General features: G+C 37.4%; 1 protein-coding gene across 25 annotated transcripts in view; it reads right to left on the minus strand.

Moving 5' to 3' along the window:
• The window catches only part of SCMH1 (Scm polycomb group protein homolog 1), a 162,367-nt gene that overhangs the window by 52,910 nt on the left and 91,510 nt on the right, over positions 1–17,947 (minus strand). For all 25 annotated transcript variants that reach the window (XR_012488523.1, XM_074305449.1, XM_074305438.1 and 22 more), the window contains 2 exons: positions 11,820–11,908; positions 10,484–10,727 (listed from right to left, as the gene is read on the minus strand). Coding sequence is in view for 24 of the 25 variants with exons in the window: in XM_074305449.1 (XP_074161550.1) it covers positions 10,484–10,727; positions 11,820–11,908 (333 nt within the window). In the remaining variant the exon portion in view is untranslated. The remainder of the gene's footprint in view (positions 1–10,483; positions 10,728–11,819; positions 11,909–17,947) is intronic.

Below are 17,947 nucleotides of genomic sequence, written 5' to 3' on the forward strand. Positions count from 1 at the left end.
CAAAGTACTGGAATTCCTAACCTGTAGTCATTATAACTTTTCTGGTTAACCAGCCTACTAAATTCTTTCTCCACAAAGACAACTAAATTTCTTTCTTTCCTTGTTGTTAGGTACAAGACAACCTCTCAAAATCTTTTATTTGGAAGGGATCCATGAGGTCATCTCGACTCTGCCTATCTAGGACAAGCTAACCTGATTAGCACCTGAAACATGAATTTGTAATTTTGTCAAATGGTCAGCAAGTTCAGCTTTAAAGTTTCTAATGACAGTGAACTCCATACTGCCCAAAGCTGCACATTGCACATCCACTTTTGACAATTCCAATTGTAGTCATTGCGAATTAGAACAATATAACTTTTCCTCAAAATCTAAGGATTTAAGAAAAAAAAAAAAGCTATACAAATTCTACTTTGTACAGGAGGACCACATAGACTTATTTGCATATTCATTTCTCTGTGTGTTAGTGAAGGTTACAGAAAACTTGTGATTTCCTTTTTTTTATATTTGAATCTCTAATGTTAAGCACAAAGCTTGGCACAAGTAAGCACTTAATGAAAACTTGTCAGCTTGTAATTGGGTAATTTGGGGACTGGGAAGAAATACAGACAAACTTTCTGATTGAGCCACATCTGGCAACTTCTAAATGTTTACAGAGCTAAGAAGTATATTCAGTCTTTAGAGCAGCCTTTAAAAATTACTATCTCCTGATCACCTGTTCTTTCTCACACGGAGTTTCCACATGTTCCTAACTCTCAATATTAAAACTCTGGAAATGGCTATTGCCCAAACCTTTGCCACATTTTTTTTTTCTTCTGAGACTTATGAGGGCTGTAGATGGCAGGAAAGATAAAAGAGCCAAGAAACATCAGAGGGAATTTGGAAATAGGGAGAATGGACTGAGGCAAGATTTTTCTGGGCCCTGGATATATTTCACAAAGTTGGAATCATTATATGAGAAGCCAAAGATCCTTAATCCCAACTTATTCCTCCTTATAGTTCCTAAGGTGATTTTTTTTCCAAGGCAATTTAAGACTGTTCAGAATCATATACATAGCTTACTTTGTTCTTTCTCCTTGGCTAAAAGCCAGACCCTTCTGAAGGATGCCTGCATATGCACAATACCACCTAAGGTTATAGTTCAGGAATAAGGGTACAGGTTGAGGACATCCCACAGCAAAAGCCTAAAACTACCTTATGTATTTTTATCATTGAAAAGATAAGTGCTTCCATGTAATCTTAATATATAATAATTACTGTCACTACTCAATCAATCAGTCAGCAGTTATTAGGCACTTATCTTGTGTCAGGCACTGTACAAAGTAGGAAATAATTAAAAGAAATAAGGCATTGGAATTAAGAGGAATTGGGGAAGGCTTCCTGTATAGGGTGGGATTTTAATTGGGCCTTAAAGAAAGTCAGAGAAATCAATAGGCAGAGTTGAGGAGGAAGAGCGTTCTAAGCATTGGTGAGCCAGAAAAAACATCCAGAATAATAGTTTTGCTCATTGAACAGCACAGAGGGCTGTGTTGCTGGACTGCTGAGTAAGTGAGAAGGATTAAGTTGCAAGAAGACTGGAAAAGTAGAAGGAAGCTAGGCTATGAAGAGATTTGAATTTCAAACATAGCATTCTGAATTTAATCCTGGAGGCAAATAGGAAGCCACTGGAGTTGGCTAAGGAGATTGGCATGATTGGATCTGGGTGGTAGGAAACACTGTTTCTTATGACCTGCGCCAGGAATAAGCTTGCACATGCTAGGCATGCAAGCTATGCGTGAGCTATAACACCACATACAGAGAATAAACTGGTTCCAACCCTGCCAGGTATTCTTAGTTTTTGCTAGGCACTGTGAACTAATCTGTTTCAAATCCTCCCTACATGATCCATCCTAGACCTGCAGCCACCCTGACTTAGCCATCTGATCCTATGGATTTTGATGTTAAACTTGAAACAAGCCAGTCCTGCTGTTCTTTGGCTACCTTGGGGAAGTTAAATGGTTGATAAGATGGCATTTCCATTCAAATGTGATTTCTCTAAGGCTTCTAAAACTTTACTCAGTGCTCATATGATATATAAGAAAGGGAAAAAATATAAAAACAAAAGGAAGCAGGAAGGAGAGAGCAAAAGAAAAAGAAAGAAGGCGGAAGGGAAGGGAGGGAAAAGCTGGAGAATGTATAACTAAGAGTAAACCAAGAAGAAACACTACAATTAAATATGATCATCAGGGCTCAGTCAACTTTGCTAGTCTTACTGAGAGATGTCTTTCATTAGGTAAAAGTACAGAAGGTCCTTAATACATGGGGTATTTCTAAGCAAGTTTCTAAATAGCCATTTTACCATATATAACAGTACACAGTGCACAAAGAAGTTGCTTAAGGTTCTTTAATGTATTGAGGCACGTTTAATAAACCTCTCAAAGCTACCTTGGAGAAATGACATTTTGTAGGAAACATATAATAAGGAAGAGGCATTGAGAGAGAAAGGAAACACCCAACACAGAATATAAATATTGAAAATAAATTAAATTGGGACAGACATGAGATATATCCAAATTCAATCCAATTTTTGACAAACATTATTAAGCACTTAACTCTGCAAAAATCCTTGTGCCTGGAACTGGGCAAATAAGATATAGTCCCATGAAGAACCATACAATTTTATGAGTTAGACATCTGAGTTTACCTTTATGGAGTAATCTTGTTGGGGGGAGAGGGGGAAGAGTAATATAATGAGTGGGGTGTGTGTGAAGGAATTACTCAATGGAAACTGCTCTTTCCAAATCTCCCAATTACCAAATCTATTTTTTTCTTCTCAATCTGTCTGATGATATTTGATATTTTTGACTACCTCTCTTGGATTTTTAAGATACTCCTCTATCTTGGTTCCCTTCTTCCTTATATGAAAGCTGTTATCTCAGTCTCTTTTTTTGGCCTACCATTTATATAGCACATAACCTAGCTGCACATATTCCCCAAGGTTCTGCCCTAGGACCTCTCTTTTTCTCTCTCTATACTCTCTTGATAATATCATTGGCTTTTATGGATTTAATAATCATTTTTATACATTAATTAACAGATTAATACGGGGTGTGCCAAAAGTCCATTAAGCTATTAAAGCTTAAAACTTCATTAAGACTTTAGGGACAACAATCATCCAGGTTCCCAGGTGTGTAACCTCATAATTATCTTGTTCTCTTCCCATCCCACAGATCTGATCAGTTGCCAAGCTTTGCTGTTTTGCCTTCTCAACTCCTCTCTACTCACAAAGGTACCATGCTAGTTCAGACCCTTATCATCTCTTACCTAAATTACTATAATGGTCTCCTAATTGGTTTTCCTGAAAACTACTTCCCCACCACCCTTCTAGGACTACTCCTGGTGATGTAAACTGTAATCTTTGAGGAAAGTATGGTCCTAGATTAGAGAAACCCTAAAAATCTTAAACCCCTCCTGATCTTAGGGAGCCACCCTGTTTATAGGGGAAAACCCCCAAGATGGTAATCTCAACCAACAATTCAATTGGAGATCTTGGCCTGGGGCATAATCACCACCCTTTATTGAGTTGAAAATTAGTCCCTTAAATTGCTCCCTACCTCCAAGACCACCAAAAAACAATATAACCAAAAGCCTGTAAACCCATCTCAGCAAAAAATCCCAACAGGATTTTGCCCCATGAGAAAGTTGTTTGCTCAGTCTAATAAACCCATTTTTTTTGCCACAAACCTCACCTCACTCATTCAGTACTGTGAATTCTTTCACAGGTCTGCACCACCGGCCAGGGGACCCCATTGCTGTCAGGGGATCTCTCAACCCTCATTTCTTACACCTCAACCCTGGTATATGGGAGTTACTCAAGCAATACCAGTCTTCTCCATGATCTTTGAAATAAAGTCATCTTTCCACTACACCTTAATAATACTTATACATCTTTTGGTTTAGTCTCTTTATTCAAAGAATTAAGGCTTCAAAAAACTAATCATGAAAAGACTCCTCTTATCTCTAACTCACTATTTAACCTCACCTCTTCAAAAAAGCCTTATATGATATCATGGAAGAATATACTCTCTCACTATCAGCAAGACCCATTACTACTGATTTTCTATTTCCAGATGGGTGCTTTCTGTTTGACTGATATCCCTGAAGGGCAGAGACTGTATCTTTTCTGTTTTGTAAAATTCTGCAGAGCACCTCATACACTGTCCTTAACACATAGTCATATATAATAATGAAGCAAATATGGGGAAAGTTTAATGTATTGCACTTACAGAAAAGTGTCAAACAGGTTTAGCTAGTGTTGGGAATAGAATATGTAACTTTGCTTTACCTCTGGTAGACCTTTTCCTCTCTTCTTGTGAGAGGATGATTGTGATTCAAGGAGACTGAGAGGCAGTTGCCATTCTCTGACCTCCTTACTGAGAGGTCTCTTCTCTTCGCCTCCAATTTATTTTCCCAGTCCACAAACAACACCTGTATCAGTAAAGGGTGCTTTGCAAATCCTTCAAGTGTTCACAGCTGTGGAGGCTCTTGGAGAATTGACCTGCCCCTTACAATGCACTTAGGCAAGATCCTTAACAATTCCCCATTTTTTGTTTTAAACTCGATTATTTTCCCCTCACAGCATGGTCAGTAAATTTCCACATGCTAAAAAGTGCAAACAGCACTATAGCAGGTGTTGAATCTTGTGAAATGTCATATAGACAAACTTTCAAACGGAGAAGAGGACTATAGTCAGAACAGGCATTTAAGTCTCTCATCTGTCTTCTGGCTCAGCTCTTTGGTGTATTGGCCCATTTAATTACCCCAACTACTGGGTCTCTTCTCCCTTTCCTTTCCCATGGGTTACTGAAGGAACTCTGGGAGGATCCTATTCACGAAAAGCTCTCAAATGCTGCTGGTTCTTCTTGCCCCATATTGGGTGCCAAGCTTGTAGCTAACTATTTTTAAAAGGGTTTTTGCATCATAAGATTATAGCTATAGAGCTGAAAGAAACCTCAAAAATCCTAGTCCAAGTCTCTCAATTTATAAATAACAACAGGCTTGGGGAAGTCCCTTGTCCAAGGTCACACAGAGAATGAGGTGCTTAGATAAGAAGGCTATACAACTGTGATTTCATGTCATCAGAGCCTTTCAAAAATTACTCCTTCCCATTGACCCTAGAACAATAATTACAAAGTAGAAATATGACCTGTCCATAGTCCCAAAGGATAATCTCAAGCAAAGCTTTGTGGATTTCATGAAAATGAAGACCATTTTAAAAGAAAGCTTCATGTGAAATGGCAAAAGTAAAGGAAAACAAGTTCTAGAATGTTATTTTTTTGAGGTTATCTTTAGTTTTAGTCCAAAATGTATTGTGAACCTTCTATTACAAAGATATTCTGGCTCCCTACCAGTTGCTCACATACAAGCCTAGGTCTCCCTATTCTTAAAAAAATGGTTCTTATGTTAAGCCACCATCTCCCCCCACCCCCCCAGGCTGGGGTTAAGTGACTTGCCTGGGGTCACACAGCTAGGAAGTGTTAAGTGTCTGAGACCACATTTGAACTTGGGTCCTCCTGAATTCAAGGTTGGTGCTCTATCCACTGCACCACCTAACTGCCCCATGTGCAATTTTTTAAACATATTTCCATATTTGTCATGTTGTATACAATCAAACATATTTCCGTATTGGTTATGTTGTGCAAGAAAAATTAGATTAAAAGGGGAAAAAACCATGAGAAAGAAAACAAACAAAAAAAGGTGAAAAAACTGTGCTTCAATCCACATTCGGTGGAGGGCATTTACCATCCCAAGTTGCCAATTAACATTTATTAAGCACCATATTGCTCCATACAAGTCTAGATATTTGAAAAGGGTTATAATGCTTTACCAAAGAAAGAAAGAAGATCAAATTATTTGATTCTCTTAGCTGAATCTCTTCTTTCTCATCATCTGAAATCAGCTGGTGTGAACAGCCACTCAAGCAAATACAGAGTAATGAGTAGGTAAAATACATTAGGTTATGCATAGAAAAGATACTCAATAAATGTTTGTTGAATTAAACTGAAATGTGAAACCAAATGGTAGGCAAGCAAACTCAGGAAGCAAGAGTAAAAGTACTGCTCATTCCCCAAAATTTCTTCTTAATTTCAGTATTTGGAGACCAATATATGAGGGTCTCAGAAGAACAGATTGAATCCCTTTTAAGGTAGCAGCTATAGAGGAATATTAACTACATAACATGAAATCAGTAGAGTTTTAAGGAGCGTGAGGCACATTAGGAGACTACCACATGTTCTTCCTTTGATCTTAAATAAAAACATGGCCAATAAGAGTGATTACCTCAATGTGCATCTCTCCAAGCTGCTCCTCATATATAGGGCTGGCCTACTCACTTAGCTACAGTTCACCTACAAGAGTGAAGTGTAGGAGTAGAAAGGCCCGCTCTAGTTGTGCATTCTTTGAGGGAAGGTAATCTAGAATCACCACAAATGGATAGAATGAGTATCTCAGCACAGCTCTCTTCACAACTGAAAACTAAATTCCAAGCTGAGAAATTAGGCATTCATTCTCCCTGCTATTCCCCTTGCAATCTATCTCTACTAGAAATCTGGCTCCCCTCCCAGCCTAGGGTCAACTCCCTCCCCAAAAGAGCAGCTGCTGAGTACATTCTTGCAGCAGCTTTAAGGCAACTGGAAGTGGTTGCTGCCAACTGGGCAAATTCTGGTCAACAGATGGCAATTCACTCTCTCTCCATACATCACTGGCGTCCTCTGCCTAGGCCATAGTAAGTTAAAATTGCTACATGTTCTTATGTCACATTGGCCAATTGACACACTATAAAACTGAGATCCATAGTTGAGTATCATCCATAATTGAATTATTCTCATTCTTGCTTTTAAGGCTTTCTATATAATTCATCTCTTGAACACAAATGCACATAACCCTACACAAATTGCAACATTTCAGAAAATGGAAAATTTATGTCATATATTACATTTCCATCCCAGATTAAATACAGGCTAAAATAAGCCACAAAGATGATGATAATATACAATATTTAAGTACATTTAAAGACATTAAATAAAATAAAATACTCTATGAGGAAGAAGGCTATTACTGATGAAGGCAGTAATGGGGACTGAAGAAGAGGTAGTATTTAAATGGGGCTTTAACTGGCAGATAAAAATTCATCAGGTGAAGAGACAGAGGCACAGAATGTATTTACTTTGTGTTAAGTTAAGGAACGTGTAATTAGATAAAACTGAAAGCCACAAGTGGATAATTACATAGGGATTTGAATTTTCAACTCTCGCTTGGACCACAAAAAAGTTTTGTTGTGGCTTTTAAAGTTCCTGATTGAGGACTGAAGCTCACAAGGGGCAAGAATTATGCTACATATTTCTAAATGTCTCACAGCACAGACCTTAATACTATGGTTATAGAAAGCACTAACAAATAGTTATTGAATTTTGTTTTGGGCCAGAACTCTGAACTTGAAACAAAGGATTCTTACAAGGTACTAATTCAGTGGAATCGATAGAGACAATAGTTATTTAGCATGGTGCTTAACAGTTCTCTAGTTCAGTACATGTACTTAGTACTTAATATAGTTCCACAAGATTCACACCTATGATAAGAGAGCATATAAAATGGGACAAACTCAGCCAGAATCAGAACTAGGGAAGACAGAAGTGGTGGCAGGCTGTCCTCTTTTGCTTCTCCACTGAAACCAAGATCCGGAAGGCCTCCAGAAAACTAGCTGAGCCCCAACTGAAGGAGATAAGACCTTGAAGGATACATAAAGGATTTGGACTTTAACCCCTGGCTGTATTTGTGGTGATTACTGAACTGAAACAAATGAAAGCTGCCTCCAGAGACCCCAAGAAAAAACCTCAATAGAGAACATTACATTTTAAAGAGAATATTACAGAATTTAACTAAAATTCTAAAAATGAGGTCTTTCTAGTACTTGTAGCCCCCCCCCAAAAAAAAAAAAAAGAGTTTAAATATCTCCTTTTATTTTGTGGATAAACAGGTTTATCTACCTGTTTTTTTTTTTTTTGTTTTTTTTTTAAAGTTTACCTTCTAAGTATTAAGATACTGGATCTTTTCTATTACAATTTTCACCCCCTTACCAAATTCTAGCATAATTAGCTTTAATAATTTATCTTTATCCTTCTATAAACCTAGCATGGGAGTTGAGGAACTAAATATATACTGTATATATCAACAATGGGACCACATTTTTTTTTTTTTTTTTTTTTTTTTTTGCATAGAATCACAGAAACCCTGGATCTGGAAGAGTCCTTAGAAATTAACCAATACATCTTAAACTCTACAGCAGCCCAAATAAAGTCTTTCTGATTGAACATTTTCAGCTTGCGGCCTCATAGGAAGGCCTATTCCAGTGTTAGAAAGTTCTTTTTATTAGCAAGTTTTTCTTTACTTTGGAAAATTGCCTTCCTGAAACTTTTTTTTTTAATCATCCTATGTCTGCCTTTTGTAGCCACAGACAAACAAGCTTCTCCTCTACCTAACAGCTTTTTAGGTGTTTAAAAATTAGTTTATATCCCTCTTCTTTTTATAGTTTTCTTAATTTTATTTTGTTTTAACATTTTTTTGTCATCAACTATTTATTAGATGGAGTCAGAGGAAAGGCTCAGAAATTACATTAATTGCATTAAGAAATAACCCCAGCTTAACTTGTAAATGTTAAAAATTCAAATGAATAACTAGGGGTGGGAAGAAGGCAATAGGATGAATAGAAGCATGTGTGTGCACATACACACATACAAACACACGCACACACAAGAATATCTTGTTTTATCTGGCTGAATTGAGTAACTACATTTTTTCCATATTTTGTCACTCTCTCTTAAGTCAGCACTAAGGAGGAGGGAGGACTGTTGAAACAAATGGCCTAGCTGCTACTCTGATGATTGAAAGTCTCAGTCTGTACATAGAGAGGTCTATATTCAGATCTGTAAGACTGGGTCTTGTGTTTTTGAGGTACCTTCTGGTAAAAACCTAATCATATCTGTGGGGAAAAAAGGATCCACTCTGTGTAGCAGATATAGGAAAAAACAAAAGGGAAAAAAGATATCTGAAGAGACTCCTCTGAAACCACTAAATACATAGTATCTTTTTCTCCCTATATACTCAGTTGCTCCCTATCTAGAGAATTATCCATGGTTGCTTCAGAAGTCCAGCACTTAGAATCACAAAGGTTTTCTTACACAGAAAGTTAAACAGTCAACATCCTAACAGAGTCCAATGGACATCATAACCTATTCCTGTTTTAACTTGAAAAGACTGATCCTGATGCACAGAAACTCCTAAAGCACTACTACTGCCAGCCAACAGGTGGTCATTATGGAACTTTGGTCAGAGATTTAATGACCTGGGCTCTCAGGGGGTCAGAGGTTTTCTTATCCTCAAAGTGTATGGAGAGAGGATGTTTTACTGAACTAAGAAGGGCTGAAAGAGTACTGATAGCCTGGGGACCAGTGATGGCTCTAAACCCCAGCCTCCAAACACTAGGGCACCTGCAGAAATGTGAGATTTGGGCATTTGTGTGAGGTCCAGAAATCAACTCTTCACAAATACTACAAGAACAATCACAATAGAAAAGCATAATCAATTCATGGCTCCAATGTCCAATCTAATACAGATAGTTTTGTACAAGTTTAAAGTAAAATATTTTAAAATGTGCAATTGTACCAAAATCCAAGAAAGGCAATCGTCAGTCTCCAATTATACCTCTAGCATTTTCATTTTCCCTTCATTTTTCTCAGGAAAGTAAGAGAAAATGGCTTTTGGCTCACTTGAATTTGGATGTTTTATCATTTTTAATCTAATTCCTAATTAGATTCCTAATCTCATTCCTAATGATTCTGGCTTCCCAAGGAGACCTAGAGGTCAGGAAGGAAGACAAAGTACGTCACTCTGATGTCTAGATTAAATGTCTAAATTCAAAAAGGTTAGATCTGGAAGGACCTTAGAGATCATCTCTTTCAACCATCTCCTTTCACAAACTAGAAAATTGTGGCTTATATAGAAGGGACTTGTCCAAAATCACAGCAAGTAAACTAGGGAATAGGCCACTAGTCAAGACAGAGTCTTAATTCCCCTCCACTTTAACCATTCCACTTGGTTGCATCACATAAACATAAGGAGGTTATATAATGATTATTTCCTTCAAAGAGATGCATTTATGAAACTACTGTGAGTCAAACTATTTTTAAACTGTGTCAGCAGAGAAGTAAGGAAACAAGGCACTAAGTTAGTTGTCTCTGAACAAGCCAGAATGTTTAAGTATAGGTTTTTAGTAGCCTTTCTGGCCTCAACTAATTTTTCTGTCAATCTGCTCTTTTGTGAGCTGGAGATGTTTCCTTTTCTTCCAAGACAGAGAAAGTGAACTGAAAATGAAAGGGGCCACCTAAACCTATAATTCAGTTCTCTAGAAGCTCAGTCTTAGTGTTGGCAACACACCTTGGGCAGTTCTTACCTTTTGTGCCAGGGGGCTGTAGGTTGTCTCCCGTCAGAGAGCACCAGCCCACAGGAAAGATGTCCCTGGAGTCATAGCGACACCAGTAGTCAAAGGCACCCCGCCACCCATCAAATGTGACGAGGACCTCAGAGCCTCGGACTTCCCCAATGGTGGCTGGACAGATGAAATGTGGGTTCTTCCTATCCACAGCTTCAAGTTTCATTCCCAACTTAAAGAAGTTGTGAGAGGGAGATGGTGGTTCCTAAATGAAGAAGTTAAATACATATTCATAGAAAGGGAAATAATAGGCGAGTAAGCCAAGCCATTTGTATCTACTTCACCCTGTGGTTCACAAACAATCATTGTGTGAGATTTACAACATGCCTTAAATCTAAAATGGCAACATTAGCAGCCTGACTCATCCCATGTAAAGAGTAGCTCAGGTTCCCCTGTTTGCCCATCAGTGAGGTAGCACAGAGATTCCCCACAGGGTCTATAATAATAATAACATCTTGCATGAGTATGTCTCTTAAGAGTTTCCAAATTGTTTTTGAAGCTAGTGTTTTATTTGGTTGTCCCAACACACTGTGAGGTAAATAGGGCACAGGATTATTATTTTCTTTTTATAATTGAGGAAATTGAAAGACAGTGAAATAAAGTGATTTTCTCAAGGATAAAGCCCAAGTTGGTGGCAGAGTGGCTGAATTGTCTTTCTTCACATACTACCATGATCACTCCTCTAAAGAAACAGCTTTAGTGATTCATTTCTGCTTTCCAAAAAAAGAATCCTTTGGCTGAAGCATTTGAAGAACAATATTTTGTCTAACCTCCTTTGCTTTGTTTCATAGCACTGCCCTCTGTGCACACTACATTTCAGCCAAATTGGACTATCCTGTACTTCCTGTTCTGGAATTGCCTTCTCTTCTTTCTTCCTTGACCCCACCCCCCATTCACTGGGTGGGGGTTCTCCAATCTCTACCTGGTTATAAGTCCTAACTCAAAAACCACCTCTTCACTTTAACTCTCTCTCAGCTCCTTAAGATGCTTTGTGCTTGAACCTTTTCTTTGTACTCTACTCACTCTCCCTTGGATACCCTGGTGCTTTATGGAAGCTCTCATGTAGTAAGTCAATAATTGTTGAATTAAATTAAATCCAGAAATCCTAACCAGCCCAGTGGTCTTCCCATTAGAAGTCTGGTGTCATCACTTTGAAAAAAAATTGTCACTAGCCCAAAAAGTATCATGAGGTTGTATGCATATTTGTACAGGATACATCAGATCTTGACAATCTAAGGGTATTGCAGGCATCCATCCAAGGAAAGCCAAAGGCTGGGTTCTCTGAAGATCACCATACCTTATGGAAAATCCGGACAGGAGCCATCTCTGCTCCATTTAGCGTCTTCAAGAGAAACATAGGCCAAGAGGAGGCATTCAGTCGAAATCCTGAAGCAACAGAATAGAAATGGATAAGAAGCATGTCAAACAGTGTGATGTTGTCATATCTTTTCCTTTGAGACTCAAGAGTCATGACAGATATCATGATATTTCCAAGCCACTGGAACCTTTTTCTCATAAAATTGCAAAGAGAGGTTGTACAGGGATAGCAAGTAGTGTCAAACTAGAAAGTACCCTAAGAAAAATAACACTCCAATCATTTAGGCTGATGTGCAATGGCTGTGAAATTTCTTTTTGATTTATGTTAGTACAAATGACAACTGTCTAGCTCTGTAAAGATCTTTCTGGTATTCAGTGTTTGTTGAGGGAACTCAGAATCAAATAAAAATTAAAAAGTTGAAGGAGGACTTAGATCAACATATTCAATCTACTCTTTTTACCAGTAAGGGAAATGAGTCCCAGAGTCTGTCTATAGTCCTAGAGTAGCAGAACTTGATTGAGGTAAGGTGATTTTCTTTTAATCGTAATTCTTCCAGAAGAACTCTCTCTTCCCTTTTTCATTCCTAGCACTTTCCAAGAACTCCCCAGATCTTTTTATCCTTATCAACTTTAGTAGATTAATTAAACCAAAGCTGTTGAGGATACAGATAAGTACAAACAGAACTTCAGAAAGGGAATAACTTTAAGAATAGGCACTGTGAACTGAAATTATATATACACACACAGATGTAAAGACAGACACAGACACACACACACACACAGACACAGACACACACACACACACACACACACACATGAAATTCAAGGTCGGGGGGTATAGATAAAGGAGAAGAATTAAGGAAAGGTATGGTAACTTTCTGTTTTCCTTAAGCCCCAAGTCATGCTTTTTGATCTCTAAAGAGATTTCCTATTTTTTCTCTCCATGAGGGATTGAGACATGGGCTCCTGCTCCTCTGTACAAGATTCATTCAGCTGGGTTTTCTTTATCCTACATCTATTGAAAAATGGAAAAAAGTTCCCAACTTCTCCCTATACCATCCCATCTCTAAGTAAACCATCCCATCCCTGGTTTTCTACTGCAAGTAATTAGAGATGGGTGTAAAAATAACAAACATGAGAAAGTTATAATTATAAGAAAAAGTTAAAAGCCTCTGATGTTAGTCAATATTAACTTACATTCAAGTGCACATGGACTGAGGCTTTTTCATAATTCCTTTTCTATTCTTTCACCTTAGGAATCAGTCCAGCTGAAACTCTCTGACTCTTTTATTCTGGACTGGTGCCCTCAGACTTCAACTAGTGTGTATGAACAAAGAGAATAAGAGTCCAGGTTTTCCTGTATTTTTTTCTCCCATGGTGAGTGTACAGTTATTAAATAGTGATCATATGGGCCCACAAAGTCTCAAATATGCTTAGTTCTAGTTCAAGAAAGGTACCAGTGTTTGGTCAGGCAACTGGAGACTCAAAGAACATTGAATTTCTTCAGTAGGAAGGGAAGAGAAAATTGCTATCTTAGGCATCTTGACAACAAGGAGAACTGGCTGATGTGGCCTCATAGCCCTTCCAAAGGACATTGCTGGAAGGAAGAGTTGTTGGGATAGGAGTAAGGGATGATCAGATGGTAGCCTGTTTCAAAACAGAATTACAAGGGTATTATTAGTGTTCTTCTGCCACTAGAGTCTTCATGAACATTATAACTTAGAGATAAGTCAAATGGCTTCTCCTTAAGTTTTGTTTATGAAGGGAAATTCCATATGGTACACATGGTCTGCTTGAATTAATTATTGAAAAGTATGTGTTGTAAAATGTATGGGATTGCCTGTCATCGGGGGGAGGGAGTGGAGGGAGGGAGGGGATAATTTGGAAAAATGAATAAAAAAAAAAAAAAAGAATAATAAAAAAAAGATTTAGATAGATAGGTATTAATAAAATATATAAATATGTGTGTGAAAATAAAAAAAAAAAAGAAAAGAAAAGTATGTGTATGTGGGATGAGGGGGGGAGGACTTTTATCTATGTCTGTTTTCAAGAAGCAGATAGATGAAGATTTAAGAACAGAAAGAGGTTGCAGCCAACACTAGCCACAAACAACATTCTAGCAAGTACACCACAGAGAACTAGGAAAGGGAAAAAGCTAGGAAAAAGATGAGCATTCTTTATTCTTCAAAGCAAATGTTGAAGAGGAATGTTATCTGATTCTATAAAATCAAGAATGGTATATATGAGATGAATAAGGTTTAAATCCCAACATACTAAGGTAATGGAACCTCCTTTGAAATATAAACAAGGTAAACTCAGGACAAATAAAAATATATCCTATTTCATAGTGGATAATAACATCTATAGAACTTATTGCACCTGAAATTAGTAAGAATAGAGAATAAGTGCATTCAGAAAGAGTTAAACTATTTCATAAAAATCCATACGATTAGGAAATATACCTAATTTTCAAGATTGACAACTAGATCCTTCCATGGAACATCTCTTGAGTCCACTGTTGGTTAGTGTTCTGGAATATAGAAGCAAGGTGCCTGACCTGGTATAACAATCCTTATAGTCCAGTAGTATAGCTGAATTCAGACACTCAGGTTCTATGTAAGAGGTTCTTAATTTCTAATACATGAACTTGTTTTTTAAAATATTTTAATATATATCTATATAATTGGTTGCTTTTGTAATCTTATGTATTTACTTCATACAAAACTCAAATAAAGGCCTTCCTGATTCTAATTCTGGCACTCTATTTGCTGTACCACCTAAGCTACCCTGAAGGGGTCCATGATACAAAAAGGGTTAAGAACCTCTACTCTAGGGTTTTAACCTAACTTCAAAACTAATAATAAGCATTATGAAGACAAAGTACCAGATAATATAGTATGTTTGATCCAATTAGCAGGTTCCATCTCTACCTTAATCTTATTTCTTAAAGAGCACAGGAGCCATATATTGGCATGAGAAGTTGAATCAAGTCAGAGCAATCATCTCTCTGCTCATTAGAAAAGAACCTCTAGTGAAAGGAGGACAAGGCTGATTAAACAATACTCTGTCTACATGTGTAAGTCCTAGTCTTTCTTCCAAACTCAATGCCCTGTCAATGGCTTAGAGAGGAAAAGTGGGAGGACTCCATCAGATTTCTTTCTACCCTTTAAGAATTTCCAGGTACTCTGGAATCCATTGCCATGAAATAGTACTGGTGATCTAGTGTCCTCAGTAACCTCAGCCCTAAGGGTAGGGCTGTCATTTTACTATCCTTGGTGCCCTCAAGTGGTAGGTATTAGAATAGCATTTGCAGAAAAGAATTGCCATGTTTTCCATGGCCATTGCTATAGTAATTCTCAATCAAATGTCTTTGGAATTGTGATTATACTATCACTGCTTCATTGTGTGTGTGTGTGTGTGTGTGTGTGTGTGTGTGTGTGTGTGTGTGTGTGTGTGTGTGAGAGAGAGAGAGAGAGAGAGAGAGAGAGAGAGAGAGAGAGAGAGATGATCATCATAATCTTCTTGTTCCTATGCATAATGTTCTCCTAGTTCTGCTCAGTGTGTGTGTGTGTGTGTGTGTGTGTGTGTGTGTGTGTGTGTGAGAGAGAGAGAGAGAGAGAGAGAGAGAGAGAGAGAGAGAGAGATGATCATCATAATCTTCTTGTTCCTATGCATAATGTTCTCCTAGTTCTGCTCAGTGTGTGTGTGTGTGTGTGTGTGTGTGTGTGTGTGTGTGTGTGAGAGAGAGAGAGAGAGAGAGAGAGAGAGAGAGAGAGAGAGAGATGATCATCATAATCTTCTTGTTCCTATGCATAATGTTCTCCTAGTTCTGCTCAGTGTGTGTGTGTGTGTGTGTGTGTGTGTGTGTGTGTGTGTGTGTGTGTGAGAGAGAGAGAGAGAGAGAGAGAGAGAGAGAGAGAGAGAGAGAGATGATCATCATAATCTTCTTGTTCCTATGCATAATGTTCTCCTAGTTCTGCTCAGTGTGTGTGTGTGTGTGTGTGTGTGTGTGTGTGTGTGTGAGAGAGAGAGAGAGAGAGAGAGAGAGAGAGAGAGAGAGATGATCATCATAATCTTCTTGTTCCTATGCATAATGTTCTCCTAGTTCTGCTCAGTGTGTGTGTGTGTGTGTGTGTGTGTGTGTGTGTGTGTGTGTGTGTGTGTGAGAGAGAGAGAGAGAGAGAGAGAGAGAGAGAGATGATCATCATAATCTTCTTGTTCCTATGCATAATGTTCTCCTAGTTCTGCTCAGTGTGTGTGTGTGTGTGTGTGTGTGTGTGTGTGTGAGAGAGAGAGAGAGAGAGAGAGATGATCATCATAATCTTCTTGTTCCTATGCATAATGTTCTCCTAGTTCTGCTCAGTGTGTGTGTGTGTGTGTGTGTGTGTGTGTGTGTGTGTGTGTGTGTGTGTGAGAGAGAGAGAGAGAGAGAGAGAGAGAGAGAGAGAGAGAGAGAGATGATCATCATAATCTTCTTGTTCCTATGCATAATGTTTCTCCTAGTTTCTGCTCAGTTCACTCAGCATCAGTTCATATAAGTCTTTTCAGGCTTTTCTGAAATCAACCTGTTCATCATTTCTTACAGAACAATAATATTTCATTATATTCATATACCACAACTTATTCAGCCATTCCCCAGTTGATGGGCATCTATCCCCAATTTCCAATTCCTTGCCACCACAAAAAGCTTTTACAAACATTAATAGTGGATTCTTTTCCTTCTTTTATGATCTCTTTGGGTTACAGACCCAGTAGTGTCCAAAGGACCAAAGGAGATATGGTTAAAATGTAGTATATGGAAATATAGTTAGATCCCAGTTAGTATAAATTACACTGTGAATTGGTTTGCATGCAGTTTGAGTTCCTAATGGGATTACTTTCATAGGCTTTGTTATTCACACTAATCAAGGCCTAGATATAATGAAATATATTACTATATCATAAAAAATGATGACTATAAAGAAATCATAGAAGCATAAGCAGTCTTATATAAACAGATACAAGCTGTTATAAGTACAACAGGGAAAATAATACATATATACAATAAGTATAACTATGTAATTAGAAAGAACAAAAAAAAGAATCTAAATGTATAAATATATATGGCCAAGTATAGACTCTAAGAGTTGAAAAAAAAAAATTACCTCCCTCTCTTATTTGCTTAAGTGGGAAATTACAGGTACAGAGTATTGTACATATTATAGGCCAGGTTGATATGCTGCTTGGTTCTGTTAAACTAATTAATTTTCTCTCTTTCAGAGACAGCTAGATATAACTATGGTTAGAGAGCTGATCCTAGAATCAAAGAGACCAAGTTCAGATTTGATCTTAGATACTTAACTAGCTGTATGATAATAGGTAAGTCACTTAACAAAATTTTGTCTCTTTTACTCACTATAAAATGAGAATAATAATAGTACCTACTTCCCAGAATTGATTTTTCCCCTATATTTGGGTTCATTGAGATAAACTAATTAAAAAGGCACATCACAGGTATATGTTTACATAGACAACATAATAAACATATATATTAAAAGTGTAACAATGTGTTATCTTCCTGATAAACAGAAAATTCCTAAGCTTTTAGTTGTACAATTTAATGTTCTAAAGTATAAAAAACATCATTTACAAAATTATTAAACTAAGTCCTATTTTTTTATTCTATTGTTTTTGCCATGTTGTTCAACACCTTAGAAATGTTTTGTTACAATGACAGATACCTGTTCCTGATGTAAGCAGTATTCTTGAGAAACCCAGTTGTTTTAAGGATCAACTAAGATAATATTTGTAAAGTGTTTTAGTTTAGTGACTGGCACAAGTAAATGCTTATTTCCTTCCTTCCTTCTTTCCTTCCTTTCTTCCTTTTTTATTCTTTATTATAAGAGGTGTTCACAGGGCAAGAGAGAAGGAGAAGTTATTTCAGAAATTAAAAGGATATAAAAATAAGATCAATAAAATATTTTTCAAAAAATAAAATGAGTTAAGATTAGCTTGTTTATAAGATTTTGTGGAAGAATTTTGGATGCCCACAAAGCCAAGGCTGAGAACTAAAAGAAGGAGAAAATGCAGACTATCCAAAGCAGTTGGTCCTGCTCAAATATCACAGGT

Source organism: Sminthopsis crassicaudata, chromosome 3 (assembly GCF_048593235.1).
Source record: "Sminthopsis crassicaudata isolate SCR6 chromosome 3, ASM4859323v1, whole genome shotgun sequence".
In the NCBI taxonomy this organism is placed as follows: domain Eukaryota; kingdom Metazoa; phylum Chordata; class Mammalia; order Dasyuromorphia; family Dasyuridae; genus Sminthopsis; species Sminthopsis crassicaudata.